This window comes from Lepisma saccharinum, chromosome 2, assembly GCF_977018435.1.
Source record: "Lepisma saccharinum chromosome 2, izLepSacc3.1, whole genome shotgun sequence".
NCBI classification, from domain to species: Eukaryota; Metazoa; Arthropoda; class Insecta; order Zygentoma; family Lepismatidae; genus Lepisma; species Lepisma saccharinum.
Genome location: NC_139230.1, coordinates 115211268 through 115230716, shown reverse-complemented (window position 1 = coordinate 115230716; position 19449 = coordinate 115211268). Strand labels below are relative to the sequence as shown.

Here is a 19449-nt window from a genome sequence, read left to right as displayed (position 1 = left end):
TTATGTATTCTTTGTATTCGTTTCGGCGTAGGTACTTTGAGTGCCGTCGAAGAACAGCGAAAGTATTGTAAGTGTGCTCACTCGGGAAGTCCTTCCAAACTTGCCAGGCTCGATTCTTGTTAGCCAGTACATCGCACACTTCGGAGTCGAACTAACTTGAAATTGGCGAGATGCTATTCTTTTCCAAGGGACAAGGTCATTCACCGTTGCATGAATGGCAGCTGTAAGTAGATCACCTGCATCGTCGACTGTTCCATCTTCCAAAAGACCCCAGAGGAAAGAGTCGAGGGTACGTCTTATCTCCTCCCACTGCGCCCGGTTCCACAGGTGGCGCTTCTTCTGTATCGAGGGGCCATGACCTCTTTTAGTAGGGGGGGATGGAAATGGACACGTCCAAACTATCGTGGTCAGAACTGAGGAGGTTCTTACGCGGCGTAATGTTTATATTGTTCAATGTGGACACAACATAATCTACATTACTGTCCTTCCTGGTGTTGAATAAATTATGCTGCCTTAGCTTTAAACCAGAAATGAAAGTTTCAATGAACCATAAGTCATTTGCACACTTCCCGATTCTGTGACCAGGGTCTTGGCACTCAAGAGACAGGTTGAAGTCTCCGAAAAGCGCAACGTCCCCCAAGGCAATTGCTGCAAATAATGAATCTCGACATTCTTCGAGAAGGTAGAGTGGACTATTTCTATTCGGTCTATAGTACGAACCAAGGAGAAGATTATTTGCATTGGATACTGCAACCTAAACCCACAGTAACTCACAGTTCCGCTTTAGGTCATTGCGTACTTTGCGTACCCATTTTGTGCTAACACATATCATTACACCACTACCGCGAGTCCCACGATATTTTCTATACATGTTAAAATGGCTTCCGAATGGTAGTTCACTGTCACTAACATTTTCAATTATAACACCAATAAGCCTTGTTTCCATGATTATGAAAAAATATAAATATGCTGATCAAGGCAGTAATTTATTTTATTAAAAAAACATAAATTAAACGTAACGTTTCAACCTTCTAGCAAGGTCTTCAGACTCTGTATCAAGTACAAAAGTAACAAGATACAAAAACAGGGCATATATACACAAACATTACTCCCTCCAGACTATTAGAAAGTTGTTCTGGAACTTTCTAGCAGGTGGCCTACACTTGTCAACTATACTTTCACCTAAAAGGCTAAACATATTTACTTCCATATAGAATGTGGTTGGGCTTTATAACTCACGCTCTTTTTCCTTCATTTTTCTTCCTTCTCCTCTCCTCTTTCTCTCTTGTCCTTTCCACTCTTTCTAACACCTTCTTCCATTCTTTCTTTAACATCAGTCCCCCATTCCAGTCCATTGTGTCTTCTTCACATTTCTTCTCTATTTCCTTGGCTTCCTTCCATTTTCTCACTAGCATTCTCTTCTCCCTTCCTATCTGCTTAGCCTCATCCCTCTCTATATCATGTCCTGTTTCTCTCGTGTGTTTAAATATCGCATTTCTCTATCTCTTAAGTCGCACATCATCCCTATGTTGTTTCAACCTGTCTTTCAGTCTCTTTTTCGTTTCTCCTAAGCACACACTCTGACATTCTTTACATTTTACTTCGTAGATAATCCCTTCCTCTTCTCTGTTTTCCTTTTTCTTGTTTGCATTCTCTGTTTTCCTTTCTCTTGTTGACAAGGCTCGACTACTATTCACTGGATTTTCGCGGTAACTCTCTCATGAGTGGTAGTTCTTTGTAGGAGTGATTGTGGCTAAATCACTGAGTGGATTGAAAAAAAAAAAGAACGAAATGAACAAGAATCTAGATGAAAGGCATATTTGGGGGGGGGGTAGGGTGCAGATGATAACGTCTGATGGCCGGTAACACTTTTGAAAAAGTTACACCACCTCACTGCTTGCGTCAATATGTATAAAACTAAAATTACCGTATATTGCAGACTGCATGTTTCTGGAGCCTGCCTCTCTCTCGAAACAACCCATTCATTTGTTCAAGGACAAAATCAAAATTGTTGCAAAATTTGAAAAATCATAACGTAAATTTCATAGGTTTTTTTATAGGTTCACATATATTTCAGAGCTCGATAGCCAACACCCACCTATGTGAATTCTATGAAATGCCCAATGCAGAAATCTTGTGGCCCTGACGGCATTCCGCCCTACGTGTTAAAAGGTTGTGCAAGCTTATTAGCCCTACCCTTAATGAAAATATTCAATCTTTCCCTAACCACATCTGTATTTCCCAGGAAATGGAAAACATCTACAGTGCGTCCCGTACCCAAAAATAGTGGCACCGGTAACATTGAAGAGCATAGGCCCATATCTTTATTGTCTGCGCCCGCAAAAGTTTTCGAAAGTATTATTTATCAAAGATTGTTGTCACACATATCCCCAGTAATATCTGCCAACCAACATGGCTTCGTGCCGGGTAGATCCACTGTCACGAACCTATCCCTCCTAAGTCATTTCGTAGCAACTAATCTAGAAGAAAGAAAGCAAGTAGATGTCATCTATACAGATATATCCAAAGCCTTCGATAGAGTAAACCACGATATCTTGTTGAGTAAACTCTCGTGTTACGACCTCTCCAAACCAGCACTAAATTTCTTTGCTTCTTATCTAAAAGACCGTAAGCAAAACGTATCTTATAATGGAATTTTAACAGAAGAGTTCGCAGTTTTCTCAGGAGTCCCCCAGGGTTCGAATCTCGGACCTCTGTTATTTTTAATTCTAATCAATGACTTACCAAAGTACCTGTGTGACTCATTCAGACTCTTATACGCCGATGACTTGAAATTCGGTAAGACTATTTGTAATATTGATGACTGCAAATCCTTACAAAGTGAAATCAATACAGTAACAAAGTGGTGCGAAATAAATGATCTTAATCTGAACATAGAAAAATGCTGCACGATGACATACTCGCGCAACAGAAAGCAAATTGAATTCGATTACAAAATAAATAACACAAAAATTAAAAGGGTTAACGAGATGAGAGATCTTGGAGTTACATTTGATTCAAAACTTACATTTGCAACACATGTTGAAAGGGTCGTAAATGAGGCACACAGGAACCTAGGGTACGCAATTAGAATGAGTAAAGAGTTTATGAACAAAGAAATAATGAAAATAATATTTAACGCTTTAGTCCGAAGCAAAGTAGAATATGCAGCAGAAATATGGGCTCCTCAGGACAAAAAGTACACGCATAAAATAGAAATGCTGCAGTCTAAATTCGTAAGGTACGCCACTTATAAAGAAACAGGCATATATCCCCGATATGAATCATACACTTCCCTCTGTAAACACCACAACCTGCCTTCTCTCAGCAAAAGAAGGAAGATGCAATTGCTCTGTTTCTTATACAAAATCATGAACAATAATATTCAAGTGCAACATCTTCTAGAACAAATACACATACGTGTTCCTATCTCCAAGACACGATCCAAAGGGGGCCTCTTTTACTGTAGTAACAGAAGATCGAACATTATAAATAAATCACCTATCAGGAGAATGTGTGAACTGTACAACAGATGTTCCGAAAGGGAACCAAAATTAGACATATTTCACATGCCTATTGGGACATTCAAAAATGTTATTCAAGGAATGGAAGAATAAATGTCAACAATGTAAACATAAACGCAATATTTGTAAATATATATTTCTTTCGTAGTTTATACTCAATTACATATATGTACGTACTTTCTAGTGTGTCAATTATTTACAGGTCATTTATTACACACATAATTAATATATTTCTTTAATGTAAATAACTTCTATCCTTGATTTATCCTTGCTTATTTTATTTCCATATTTTATGTAATTTATAATATATTATATCTGTATCTTATATATATTGTACATGGTGGTAAAGATCTGATATACTGAGTGTAAAGATAAATAAGAAATGTAGAACACTGTAATTGGGCATTCGCCTGTTGTGTTTAGTAATAAATAAATAAATAAATAAATGTTGGTTACTGACTGGGGAGAGAAGAATCGAAAAACATTGGGGAGCAGATACAGTGCCTAAGTCCCACATATTTTTTGTGCCGATATTAAGAAAGATTTAAGTGTTTCTTGCAAAGTCGTACTGACTATGGTGGATGAAAAGTTTGCAACGCAGTAATTGTTACATCTCCTGACAGAAGTGCTACATTTGTCCCCAGAGAGATGAAAAATACATTCATAGAAAGGCAAATGATCAGTTATTTTTCTTTGGACAACCGATCATCCCTGCATAGTTGATTCGTTGAGTACTTCCTTCACAGGTCCGATCGACTCAACCTCAAGAGGTGGAAGGTGCAAATACGGAATAATATGGCCAAGGAGACCAATGCAATAATAGCGTCGTCGCCTTGCAATCAAGGGGTCCCGGGTTCGATACCTGGTGGAGGCACAAGTGACTCGGATTCCACTTTCAACTATAGGTCCAGTCCCGATTAGCCTTCCTGTGCATGAAGTGAACTTAAAACACCAAATCAATCAACCAATGCAATAATTATTTATTGAAACATTCGCTATTTCCATTGTACCATTCATGAAACTCCGGAATCTAGAAGATAACATTTGGTATAATATAAAACCTAATTCCTTCAATGAACAAACAAGGACAAATTCGATATTTCAGCTTGTGATTGGTATCTATGAAGCATATTGCAGTTAGTAAGCGTAGCTCTGTGTTTCCCTCATGTGCACGGCATATTTATAACACGTTTCAACTGCAATATGCAAAAATGTTTTATTCATCTCTCCACTTATCGTGGTTATGAGATGTCATTAAATGGATATCACCTCAGTCATAAAAAATAAATGCCATAAATTACTCAAGTTCAACTGTGACTTATCAAACAAATAGGATGATTTCCCAGTAATCATTATGTGAAGATGATGAACTACTTGTTAAGGAAAGACAAAACTACCGGAAAATCAGTTCAAAACTGGACTATTTACATTTCAATGTGTTTATTGACTAGTGTTGAGTTTACGACGATATTTGAAATGTCCTCGTATTACAGTTTGACATTTTCTTTGAAAATCTTCCCCAAACTCTCTGTTCACTTGCTAGTGTGATCTTGAAATATGAATTTAAGTATTATTATACATTTGCGACAAATTGTTATTTTCTCTTTATTCTTTGTTTTAAAATGTCGATTTTATTTATTATACTAATTATTTAATTACAGTATTATCTTACAATATTTTTGTGAACTCGGATAAATCTAATCTTCGCGAGTAGTCATAGTTTCAGAAAAGCGAAGTGAAATAAATCAAGCCAATTCAATTTAATTCGGATAAATGTAATCTTAAATTATATGCAAGTCACTCATAATAGACATTCCGACAATAAATAACGAGGCTTATTTTAGGTTGTCCCATGTGTGCAGTACTGCAACCGACAGTACTGCACACATGGTGTAGTGTGGTCCATAATCTACAATTTGGAAAAACCTCATGAACTTGCGATGGACATGCTGGGAATTATGATGCTATGTCGTGAAGGGAGTGTAAGAGTGTTGTCACGAAATCGTTATGGAAAATAGAGTGAGCATCAAATTTCATGAAATATGTCCTGAAAACGTTTCCTGAATCCCATCGTTGTGGCAAATGGAACGGAGAATTTTCGCAACGGTCCTTCTAGGAAACAACAAAGTGAGAAATGGAAGTCGCGAAATTTATCAAGAGTAAAGAAAATGCGACCCCGAAAGCCCAGGGTGAAAATAATATTGTGTTCTTTATGACAGTAATGGAAGTATTCATCACGTACTTATTCTAGAGAGTGAAACGGTAATTGTCTGTTGCTATCGTGGTGCTCTGCATGATTAAGAAGGAGAATTGTCCTTGTCGGACAATAGTATCGGGAACTGGACAGTTGGTTCCTGCTCCACGGTAATACTCGGTGACAGAGTGCAGTGGTTGTCCGTGTATTCCTAGCCCGAGAAAAGTGTGTTGAATCATCCTCTCTACTCGGAAGATCCACCTTCCTGTTACTATTTCTTGTTCCTGAAAGTGAATCATTACGTATATGAACATGGGAATATCCTACAGGTTGTGAGGTCGAATCTTCCTGTCATATCACATGAAGACTTACAGATGTCGTCTCAATCGTTGGCCTACCGTGCCACAGGGGTGTACTTTGAGAAATAAAAAAGTAACGTTAAAATATTTTCTTTCATTCTCATTTGATAACTACCGTCTCATTACCTAATTGTCGGACTGTGTATGCATTTATCCGCTGATGTGGAAAAACGTACACATATATTTTAGCTAGATTTTTATCGCACAGATACAAACAAATAAATATATACAAATAAAAAAAATAATATAAATTTCATGTGGCAAACAGAATATATCAAGGAAAAGACTTGAATTCATAGACACCTTGCTATCAGAATGTTTGCAATGCTTGGAACACCAATAACAATATTTATAATAAAACAATATGAGAAATAATGGCACTTCATCTCTTCTCCAAGTTGAAAGTTGATCCCTATATAACTTTATATTACGTATTTCTAACAACGTTATGCAGAGGGAATATGTGAAGGACTCCGACGCGTTTCCCTAACGTGCTGACTATTTCGCTTGCTCCCATCTTTCCTAGTCCCTGCAGAAATGATTGAAAATTGCAGTTTATGTAGTTTAGCATGGAATACGAAATGCTGTGCTGTGTGCTTCCGCTGGAAATCAAACCAGTACCTCTTCATTACAAGGCTTAGTTTAGTTTATTACCATTTATCATTGAATTTAGAGTTGACTTTAATGATATTTTATTAGCAGTTACAATAATAATTTGAAACATAATTTCTTCTTTCTTACAGTCTTCCTACTTACCAGTATTCGAGACTAAGTCAATCGGAAAGAGAACCAGATCTGACTGACGTTGCGGATCAACTCGGCTTGGATTTGGCTGAATCGTCTAGTGATGATGAGGTAAACTGCTATTATTCTTCATCTGCATTCAAGATTCATGTTTAGCATATTTCTATGGTGGTGTAATTTTGGTTTGTTTGTGTGGATTAATTCCATTTTCATTTTTAAATAATTTTTGTAAATTATTATTATGCATCATGGTTACAGGAGGAGCATTTGTATAAAGGGACTTACAACACTAAAACAGAATGGAACTCTTCACTGGATATTGCGTGATGATTTCCAAAGGGGACAAGTAGAAGAGGAATAGAGCTTTCAGCACATATTAATTATCAATGTTAGATATCAAAGATGTTCTCAGATAGTGTTGGCCGGAATTGCCCAACCCCCAAGAGGACATGAATATGATGTCCTTACAAACTTTCGACAAGATTTACACACAATATAGAGAAGTGTCATGTCCTCAATCCTCAAGTCATAACAATTCTTACATTGTTAATTATGTAATTTGTCCAGGTATTTTCTGACAATATACTCTGAACAAACGCGCTGAATGTCAATTTTACGTTGACTGCCTTGTTAGGTTGTTTTAAATGCTGAAACTAAGACGCACGAAAGTGCACTAGTTTTTCCTTGCCAGAATTATCTTGCAATATAAAAACTGTTAAAGCATTTCCCGCAAGTCATTCAAGTTCTTAAATAGCAGACCAAGCCATTAAAACATGTTTGTGTAAAACATGTCTTTGTGATGCTTATACAAGGTAACATTCAGAAGTGTTGCCTGAAGTTGATAGCGCAAAATGATTTAAACTTCAAAATGATTTAAACCATTGTATTTATATTATAGATAAAATTGCACATCGTGATTGGCACACAAATCAGGTAATGGTGAAAATAAGGAGGCAATACAAAGGTTATGTTTTAGAATATGGTGCAAGCTGTAGGAATTTCAGCTCGTTTTTCAATCAGTCCCTTACAAGGGTGGTTTTCTCTTAAGCCTGGGCTGGATGTTTCTCTCAACAGCTGAAAACTGCTTCTTATTCTATTGAAAAAAACTCCCAACATATGCTTCCAATTTCGGTGATACTCTGCAATGCTTTTCTAGAAGGATACACGAAGTGATGTAATGAATAAAAAATCAATTTGGGATTCTAGTTTGCCGTACAAAAAATTGGAAATGCAGCATTAATTGGATGTGAAAGCAGCTTTAAATGGGGCGTTTGAAGAGTTTTAAACCATTATACCATTTAGGTAAAATATTGTGCACCTTAGATAATTTTATAACAATAAATACAAGGATTTGGTTTCCTCGCGTTCTGAAAGTTTGAGGATTTCCCGACTGTAGCGCTGGTGTCGTTTTTCAACACACAACCCTCCTCGTGCAGTTCTCGCATCTGAGGTGCCCCTCGCAGCGCAGCGGGGGGGGGGGGGAGGTTTCACCCGCCAGTCTGTAAGCTTATCTTTTCTTGCCATCTGGGTTTGTGTTGTTCAGGCAGAGACCTTTATGAAATCAGGGAAATGCATTACTTCAGTGGCTCCTTTCAAAAAACAATATAGATAGTTTTGAAAGTCAAAGCTCGAAACAGTGAATAGTCAAGATTATTATTGTCACACAAATTACGCCAGTTTATGAGTCTGATCCGAAGGATGAAGGCAAGTTACGTCGTTCAATTATTCTGTGATTAACCTTTTGGTGCCCAAGGCCATTTTCACATGTAACCCCATTGATGCCCAAGCTGATTTTGAGCAAAATGCAGAGTTTCAATTAAGAGAGTGTAGATCGGAGGCTAATTGCCCTAGAAAGATGAGTGATATACCGTTGTACGTGGAATGAACCAGAGATTCAGACTATATAAAATTTAAGCAAATTCGGCGTATATGTGGCGAGGGGAGGGGGCTGACTCTCAAAATTCCAAAATTTCGGGAAAAAAATTGGTTCCCCCACCCTCCCCTCAAGAGAAAAGTACATGACAGTGTCGACATGCACATGGAAATGATCGCTGACATGTAAGGAACACAAAAATATTTGCATTATTATCATATGACCAATGTAACTTGAGTTGTACCCCCAAAAGGAATGGTCGGCACGCCACTGATTCAAGCTTCAAAATGCAGCGGTACCTTGAAATGACTTTAGCTCAGAGACTATTTGCCCTGGAGATATGAACGATATACCGTTGTACGCAGAATGAATCACAAATTCAGACGATATATAATTCATGCACATTCGGCGTATATATGGAGAGGGAAAGGGGGAAATAACCCTGAAAATACTTTTTTTTTAAAAAATGGGGTTTCTCCCCCCCGCCCCCCTCAAATAAAGGATATGAAAAGTTCAAAATGCACATAGAAATTATCGCTGGCATGTAAGAAACAGAAAAATATTTGCACCATTGCCGTATGACCAATCTAACGCGAGTTGTACCCCTGAAACGAAAGGCTTGTACACCACTGTCTCAAGCTTCGGAATTGAGCGAAATGCAGAGTTACATTGAATTGACTACAGCTCAGAAACTAACTGCCCTAGAGATATGAAAGATATACCATTGTACGCAGAATGAATCACAGATTCAGACGATATATAATTTATGCACATTCGGCGTACATATGGAGGGAGAAAGGGGGGAAATCCCCCTCAAAAATACTTTTCTTAAAAAAATGGTGTTTCCCCCCCGAAAAGAATGTCAAAATGCACAAAATGCAAGATTTATGCAAATTTGGCGTATATATGGAGGGGGAAGGGAGAAAACCCCCAAAAATTATTTAAAAAATTGTCACTTCACCCAAAAAATGTCCTCGCACTTGGGCACAAAACGACACCTACGCACAACATTCACGGACGAAAAGCTAGAATGCAGTGAAAAATGAGCGCCGATTCTTGCAGCTGATTGAAATTCTATTTTTAGACAATGCAGGGTAACCCCTGTTGCAACTTGTGGACATTTGTTCTAAAAAAACAAAGGTTTCCTTCAGCGCGGTTCGAAATTCCATATTCACAACGCAGATTCAACAACCAGTCTTCCCCCTCCCTCCACCCACCCACCCCCTGCTTGCGCCCTCACGGAAAACTTTCATTTTGACATCGGATACTGATAAACAAGCTTCCTTCGAATGCAGTTAACAGGAGGGAATGAAAAGCATTGCTTTAGAACAACAAAGCCGGTCTTCCTTTGTCGGCAAAAATTTGACCTTGAAAAGAGACGCAATAGAGAAGTCCCTTTTCCCGCCTTTTCCCCTCCATTTTAATGAAGACAAAAAAATGCAAAAAAACATTTCTGTTAAATACATGTGTTAGGAACAATATAAAAAAAAATCGAAATTCTAGCCAAAAATAGAAAAGTTGTAACGTAAAAACTACGACCTTGACACAGCGTCTCGATCTAGACGCTTGGTACCGTGCAACTGTCCGCTTACTCAGTCTCTGGCGTGGGGTCATCGTTTCACATTTTCAGTGGCTCTCGTCAATAATAAGTGAGGGTCGAGCACAGTGCTGTCACATATAAAATAAAATCCGCTTTGTATGGGCAATTGTTCTCATAGATTAACTTCTAGATTAATATAGAAGATTTCACTCCTTGTTTGAATGTTAACAACTGCACAAGCACTTCCAATAAGCAGAAGCGGCGGAGGAACATTTTTCTTGGGGGGGCACAAGATTAACAATGTGGGGGCATGGAAAATTCCATTTTAGAACAGCACACATGAATTTCCTGATTCTTACTGGAATATTTATGATTATTGTTTCTTAATTTTTGAAGATGTTTGATAAATTTAAAAACGGATAATTCCGAAATATATGAAAATCTTGGGCCTCGTTCTGCATTCATTAGGGATTTAATGGAATTTGTGAACAAATATAGGTCTACATGTATCCATTTTAATTCCTGGTGGAATTTGAAAGGGGGATCAGATTAGGATGATTCCACCCCTGTTTCAAACCATCCCAACCTCTGGTTGTGAATTATACATCCCAACAAGGGATAGACTAATTATTTCCCACCCAGTGGATATGTAAATTACATTATTAAATATATCATTCTTATAGAGTTCCAGTTCAGAATTAATTTTAGAGGTTTTGTTGTACACAACAATTGGGAATTAAGGGAGAGCAAAAAATGATACCAGAAAATATTTTTTTATGTAATTATGCACGTTGCGAATTTGTACAGTACAATGCCTTCAGGCCTAAAAGGATAAAAAATTGTGATAAAATTTTACTTTATTCTTCCTGACAGTTTTAAGATTTTGAAAATATATTTAAATTTTATTTCTTCGGGTTAAATTGGCTGTACTTTCAACTTTAGTGAAACAATTTGACACTTTTTCTTAACAATGTTTGTAATAATACTCTCTTGAATTCCGTACATGTATCAACTTTTAATTAAAAGAAAATGCGTATCCTAATTTAGCCTTTACTGTAATACAAGGTCATTGCAAACAAGATTTAGGGGGGGGGGTCTGTTGAGGAATATTGCCACCGACCTCTTGGCAGTCGCATTTCGGCCCTGTTAACCGATATTTGAACTTCTGACTTCGCAGCACATCACAATCGGAAAGCTGGCGAAATCCTCTTGGTAATTTTCGTAATGAAGTAAGCAATCGTTGGTTCTGTTGAAAATTATTCCCATACCAAAGAAAGAAATCGCTGGCCAACTTCGGAGTACTTCCCTTCCAGTCAGCACATTTGTAGATTGCAAGACCCAAACTTTTTTGGGGGAAGGAGGGAAGGAAGGAGAGCTCCTCACAGCTGACTCTTTTCACTGTTCCGTTATCGCGATGCATGACATCACGCGGACGTAAAGGTAAAAAGGTATAGTTTCCCATGCAAATAGCACCGTGCCACATTTATGCCCCACACATTCTCGATCTCAGCCATTTTGGAGGTGATGTGATCAGCACCACCCTCCGGATGCCTTCCCCAGGTAACATTTAATTTGGGGCTGGGTGAGCCCCGGTGCCGTTTTGTTTTTATTAAGCCTTAAACAGGTCTCTACATTGCTCACTTCAGTATAAATACACAAGAATTTCCGCCTTCCCCAAAATTCGTAAATGGTGTAATGTCCTCAGTGTACAATTCATAGTGTATAACCGCACACATTCTCAGTTTTGTGTCCTGGTGGTCTGCTATCTGGGGAGGTGAGAAAGAATGTCGAAGGAATGTATATGTATCTTTCCATCTTGTTTTCTTCATTTTTATCTTCTGTGTTTGCTGTACAGACCGTTCCAAAATAGGGGGAGGGTATTTGGTTTTAATTATCTCTCCATTATCATTTTTTAAATATCGCAATATGTTAAGCCTATTTATGGTTAATGATGATCGTAAACCACCTCATTGAGCGCTGAGTAGCAGACTGACTCACATTCTCACTACGGAGAGTCCTGACATAATTTAAGCTTTGTTTATAAATGAATGAATTGATTTATTTCGTGCGTCTGTCACTTTTGGCTAATTGCGAAGATGGTGATGAATGATGAAAAGATGCGATGACAATCACAAACACATATGGGCAGCACACAATTCCCACAGAGGATTACACTGGCTATGATTCCAGACGACGGAGTAACGTTAGTCTATTACATGCAATTGTACTACGTGGAAGACAGGTTGACATTTGGATGTCTTCACAAAGGGTCATCCCTTTGGGGATGAGCACGTAGAAAGGTAACAGAATGGCAAAGAAAAGAAATTAGTATGAATCATGTTACTAAAGCGTAGTAATATCAGTCAATTTTCTAATGCATTATCGTATTAATCTATAAGATTATATTTTATTTAAACTCTCTCCGGATGCTTCACGTTGACCAGGGCATTCACTTGTTTACTTCAGTTGTCTCAACCCCTGTGGTATGTGAATAATGCAGTGTTGTGCTATGCAAACTTCCTGATGTATTCAGGATATAGGAAGTTCCATCAGGTTTATGGAGTCAGCTGTTTGCAATAGAGGTAGTAAAAATCACGATTCGGCATGGAGGAAGGTCTCCATGGCCTGGGTGATATAGAGGTGAGACAGACTGAGAGGGGAATGACTTTGGTTTTGGATTGAGGAGAGAAAGGAGCTTGGAGAAAGGACTTGAGGGAAAGTGAGGCGAGTTCTGGTCAACGAGCAACGAAGCCTGGAGAGTTTTATTCTATTCGACGTTACTTTGAATGAATCATCACTCTTTAGATAGACAGGTAATTATCCTAACCCAGCCATGATTCAGGTTCGAAGGTTCATAAAACGCAATGAGTGACCATTGTCTTTTCTAGTTGTTAAGCTATTTTGTTTTAGTTGTGCCTTTGGCACTGCCAAGCATTTGACTTGTCATGTCAATGACGAGTGCTCTCATCATTGAGGATGAATGATGAATAAGTTACATCACCCATTGATTTATTGTGGGAGTGACTGGTTTTGATCCCCATTATTCTCTGGAATGAGACGCTATAATAAAAGTCCCTCTACTTCTTTTAATTACTTTTCGCATTCATTACCTATTATTTTCCTTGCTTCACGAGTTGCAATAACTGAAAATTATTTTTTCAATCTTTTGTTATGAGTCAATTTTTTACTCAGACTCTTTAGAGCGGAATTTGAACCACTTCACAATATCCTCTGTGACAATTGAACCCTGGGAGCCTTTCATTACAAGATGTTTAAAAAGATGAATGGTTTCGTTCAAGATTATGTTTGTAAAGTGAAGTGGTGAATTCTGGTTTCTACACCTCTCCTTTTCGTTGTCTAAATTTTTACTCCTGTACTACTATTAAATGTCAATGCTTTACGGGTAGTTGCTTATCGCCCTCCCCTAGAGATGTTCTATATACCACTCTGTTTACGTGCGTCCATCCATTCTGGACACTTCTCGATATCTCAAACTACTGGAACGATAGATACAAAAATACAAATAATCGTGAACTGATATCACAAAGTGATATCTCTCGTTTTGCACGAGAATATTTGGGGCCTATATGGTGGCCGCGGTGGCTCAGTCGGCTGGTCAGTCTCGCGCCTAGCGCGGAACAGGTAGGTCGTGCTGTACGAGCTCTGTGCTTTGAGGAAAAGTGAAAGTTCAGCGCGATATCGGTACGTACGTGTGGGAGAGGGTGTGCTGTTGAACTGTGCTAGTGAAGAATTGGACAAAAGTAAAATATAGAATGGATCGCGAAAATACGATACAAATCAGTTTTGAAACGGGAACTTTGAAACCTAGTCCTTTGGAAGTACATGAATTTATTCATGATAAATTCAAACTGAGTGTGGATGAAATTGCAGCCATACAAATTCCCACGACGATTAAATGTGTATTTTTGAAATTAGTGCGTCCGGGAAAAATGAGAAAAATATTAGAAGAAAATAGTGGTGAAGTGAATTTTTATTATAGTAGTGGAGCTGTGACACAAGTGAAACTGAGTGATGCGAATCGAATTGTGAAGCCGGTTCGAGTGTTTAATCTTCCTTTGGAAGTGCCAGAACGACAAATTCGTGAAAAACTGAGTGAATATGGGACAATCGATGAATTGAAAGCAGAAACTTGGAGTGACAAATTTAGGTATAAAGTGTATAATGGGGTGCGTCAGGTTTTGATGGCAATTAAGAAGCCAATTCCCTCCTTTGTGAAAATAGGCCAATATACGGCACATGTAGTATATAATGGTCAAATCCCGACTTGTGAATGGTGTGGTAGTAGTGATCACATGCGGTTTAATTGTACCTTACGGAAACCAACAGTGTTCAAAGTCATGGGTCGTGCAGTTCGGTCCTATAGCGAAGCAATTGCACCGTCTACATCTACACACGAAGATATAAATGTGAGTCAAGAATCAGCACAACTGACTGTGATAGAAGGGCTTCAACAGGGAAAACATATACAGGAAGAGAAAAATATTCACAAGAATGATCAACAAACTTTGCCCACGGAAGGAACTGAAGAAAATATGCAAGATCAACCAAAAGAACCTGTGTTAAATGTTCAACTTACGCGACAAAGTGAAGAAATGTCCCTGGATACTATGGAGCAGAAGAAGGGTGGACCACTAAGACGACAAGAAGACATAACTAAAGTGCAAGAGGAATCGAGTGATGAAGTGCTACGGAGCAACAAGGAGAGGAAGCAGAATCAGACCAAGCAAAAGGACTTCAGACAAGAAGCTGAACAGGAAAAAGATTCGGAAACGGATAGTGAAAGTGGAAGTGTCCAAAGTAGTACGGGTCGTTCGGTTTCCGGCTCACAAAAACGACCAAAGAGTATAAGGAAAGTGTCAGGCAGCAATCGGACGAAAAGACGATCATTGCGACATGTAAAAACAAATGTCCAAGACATGGTTATTGATCCAAGTCCGATAGGCCATGAAAGTTTGTGAATACTGGATACAGGTAATCACTTTAAGATTAGAAAATAGTATTATTTGGAATGAATATTTTTATATGGACTGTCAGAAAGTTAATGATATTGTATTGCGTGGTGGTAGATATTTATGGATTAAGCTATACAAAGGGAAGGGGTATTTCCTCCCCCCTACAAAAATAATATTGTTAGTGTGTTTGTTAATTTTTGGTGTATAACATTAGGGGCGTATAAAAATAGTGTAAGAATTATTACTCTTAGATGGGGCAAAGGTGGAAGTATAAGTATTGGGAATACCCAATCCCAAAAATTTTGTTCATAGTATTTATGATGACGACCCTTCGTTTTGCTACAATAAATATAAACAAAATGAAATCACTTACAAAACAGGCGGCGTTAGAGGACTTTATTATACAAGCATCATTAGATATTGTCTTTCTCCAAGAATGTGGACAAATGAATTTCAATTTTTCCCCAACGATAAGAGTTCATAATAATGCAAATTTCCAATCGACAGGAACAGCTTTGTTAACACGTAATACGGTTCCCCTCACAAATGTGGTATGTCATCCTAATAATAGAATCATATCAGCAAAAGTTGCAAATGTATGGATATATAACATATATGCTCCATCCGGGTCACAGTGTAGAAAACAAAGGGATGAGTTTTTTGCGCAGGAAGTTGCTGTTGAAATGCAGGGTAGGAGAGAACACATAATATGTGGGGGAGATTTCAATTGTGTATTGTATCCGCAGGATCAAAGACCTGGATTTAACACGTCGAATTCATTGCAAAAATTAGTAACTGGCTCTAACTTCACAGATGTCTGGAGTGACAAATGTTTTGGGCAGAGGGGTTTCACGTATATACGTGACAATTGTGCATCCCGTTTGGATAGATTTTATGTCACACCCACATTACGTCAGAACGTAAAGTCCATCAGTATAACACCTACATGTTTTTCAGATCACAGTTGCGTCATTATGATGATAAATGTGGACATCCCAATAGTCCCGAGAGGGTACGGTTGTTGGAAATTAAATGCTTCAATTCTTAATGAGAAAAATTTCCAACAAGCATTTAATGACCAATGGTTGAGATGGATAACACACCGTCTGAGGAGGATAGATATAATCCGCTGGTGGGAGGAGATTCTCAAACCGGGTATAAAAAGATTTTGTATCAGTTACTGTAAGGAACGGTCGAGAGAGTGGACAAATAAATATAATTTTTACTACAGGGTATTGCGTGAACAAATTCAGCAAGCAACAGACGGGAAAAAAGTGCAAACTGAAGTCAAACGTATACAAGCTGTATTGTTAAAAATGACTGCAGAAAGGCGTCAAGGGGTCAAAATTCGTAGTAGACTTCCTCATTTTGACAACGATGAGGTCGGCTCTATCAGCCATGTAATTCATGAAAGAAAAAATGCTAAAAGACAATGTATTAGTGAAATACTTGATAATGGGGGAACAAAGATCAATTCAGCCCCTGAAATACGTAATTGCATTTATAATTATTTTGAGCAACAATATTCCCAACCAGCGTCACATAATGGAGCTTTAATGGATGATTTGGCATCCGAATCAGAGGTTTTTACAGATGAAGAAAGTGAAAACTTAAACAAAGAATATACGAGTGAGGAAGTGTTTCGAGCGGTTAAGGTAGGGCAATCATTTTCAGCTCCTGGTTGGGATGGGATACCCAATAAGTTTTATCAAACCTTTTGGAAATTGATGGGTCAAACAATAACGGATTGGATAAATGCAGTGTTTAGCAAGTATCAAATGGGTAAATCTTCCAATACGGGTATTATAATTCTAATCCCAAAATGTCCAAAACCAAGCGAAGCTGGTCATTATAGACTCATCACCCTCCTTTGTACGGATTATAAAATATTGGCGCGATGTATGCTTGGCAGACTTATGCCTTATGTCGACAAATTAGTAGGAGAGGATCAATATGTTTTTGGTTTAAATAAGAAAATCACAAATGTTTTACAAACGATGCGTGAAATAATTACATGTTATAGACTACAGAACAAAAACTCTGAAAATGCTATATTAGCATTAGACTTTGAACGTGCTTTTGACTCGATAAATCATGAATATCTATTTAACGTTTTGCAGGGCTACGGTATACGTGGACATTTTCTTTCAGTATTTAAAAGTCTTTATAGTCATGCAACAGCAAAAATTCAAATAAATGGTTTTCTGACAAAAGAACTCTATATTTATAAAGGTGTAAGGCAAGGAGATCCTTTGTCGATGTTAGCGTTTTGTATTGCACTGAGACCCATTCTGTCTGAAATAGGCCGAAAAGTTCAAGGAATTAACATACACTCTACTACCATTAAGGTGTTAGCGTATGCTGACGATGTTACTGTATTAATAAATGAACAGTCTGATATTGATGAAACATGTCAAGTATTACAGAAATTTGGAAAATGGTCGGGATTAAAAATAAACCAAGAAAAATCGTCAATTTTGAATTTAAATTTGGTTCATTCTCACTCGCAGCGAGGTAATTTTAAGGTTGTACAAATGATACGTATACTAGGTATAATATATACGCACTCTATCCAAAGTATGATCCAATTAAATTATGATAGAGTATTAACTGGGGTTAAAGCGATATTACAAACAAATAAATTTCGCAGCCTTAGTTTACAGTCAAGGGTGACCTTTGTACATGTCTATGCACTGTCAAAGGTATGGTACATGGCAAAAATCCTCCCACTACGGAAGTTAGATATAAATAAACTTAAGAGTGCAGTAAATTGGTTTATTTGGAATGGTCAGATATTGAGGGTGAAACATGTATTACTTTGTTTGCCTTTGGCCGAGGGAGGAATGAATCTTGTGAATATAGAACTCAAATGCCAGGCCTTACGTATTCAAGCTGACACGCAGACATTGATTCAGCATCCACTCAGCCTCACAAGTAAAGTTTTGAGAAGCGCTTTGGACTATATTTCACTAGAGGCTCCTATTGATATTACTAGACTGGTAGACACTTTATGGTATTTTAAGTCAACAATAGTGGATATTAGTTATGCCCTATTACAATCTCCGATATTAACAATACCAGTGACATCGGAAATATATCGCAGACTATGTAAATTAGAACAACCAACATGTAAAATTATTGAGCAAAATCCCAGAATGAAGTGGAGAGAAATATGGAATAATATTCAGGCTCACCATCTTACATCACGAATCCGATCAGCATGGTATATAATTGTCCACCAAAAATTAATCACTGGAGAGAGACTCTATGATCTTAAATTAATAAATACGCCAATGTGTGCCAAATGTAATGTATCTGATAGTTTAGTCCATAGACTGAGTGAATGCCAAATAATAGAAACATCATGGCTTTATATAAGGAAACTTGTGAGTACTATTTGTCGAACATCAGTGTATAACATCTCTGTAGATATTCTTTTATATCCAGCTTTTGAATATTACCCAAAAACAAAACGTAAAAGTGTACAATGGCTCCTGGGACACTATGCCTATTTCCTATCGACATATCGGCAACCAGATTTTAATATACAATTTGTAAATTACCTCCATCAAGAATACCACAGGATACCTGACTGTAAAAGAAATAGATTGTATGCTAATTTTCTTACTGTAATGTTTACTTGCCCAATGAGTTGAAATGTAAATTGCAAATGTAATGTAATAAATTGCAAAATGTAATAAAAAAAAAAAAAAGTCGGTAACGCGTCTGACTACCATGCTAAAGGTCCCGGGTTCGATCCCCGGCCGGTTCAAATCCGGGAAATTTTCTAACGTTGGAAGCGGCTCCGGCGCCCACCCAGCGTCGAATAACATGGGTACCTGGGGGAAACCCTCGGGGGTAAAGGCGGTCAGGGGCGTGATGCTGATCACATCACCCCCACTCACGACCGGATCAAGAAAGTGTGGGGCGTTACCCCCAGACCCCCTATACGCTTTCATGGCGTGGTGCTAAGCACAGGGGAACACTTTACCTTTTTTATCATTATTTTGGGAGGGGAGGGTATAATCGAACTTGGGACTTAAGTTGGAGGGGGAAAAGAATCAAAAAGTTGTCCATCTCGTTGAAAAAACATCCAGAACTTTTTAAGTTGTTCCTTATGTCGCAGGAGATTATAAAAAATATCCTTAACTTGTAAATTTTTAATTTTTAATAGCCTGAAAATTTGGGAGGTCTATAATTAGGTTCGGTGCGTGCAGTCTGGAAGGGGGTATGTCCTCCCAA

At 38.0% G+C, this 19449-nt stretch overlaps 1 protein-coding gene across 1 annotated transcript in view; it reads left to right on the top strand.

Annotated features, from left to right (window-relative positions):
- The window catches only part of LOC145984475 (uncharacterized), a 54310-nt gene that overhangs the window by 14833 nt on the left and 20028 nt on the right, over positions 1-19449 (top strand). The window contains exon 2 of the mRNA XM_083118134.1: positions 6821-6932. Within this exon, the coding sequence (XP_082974260.1) occupies positions 6821-6932 (112 nt within the window). The remainder of the gene's footprint in view (positions 1-6820; positions 6933-19449) is intronic.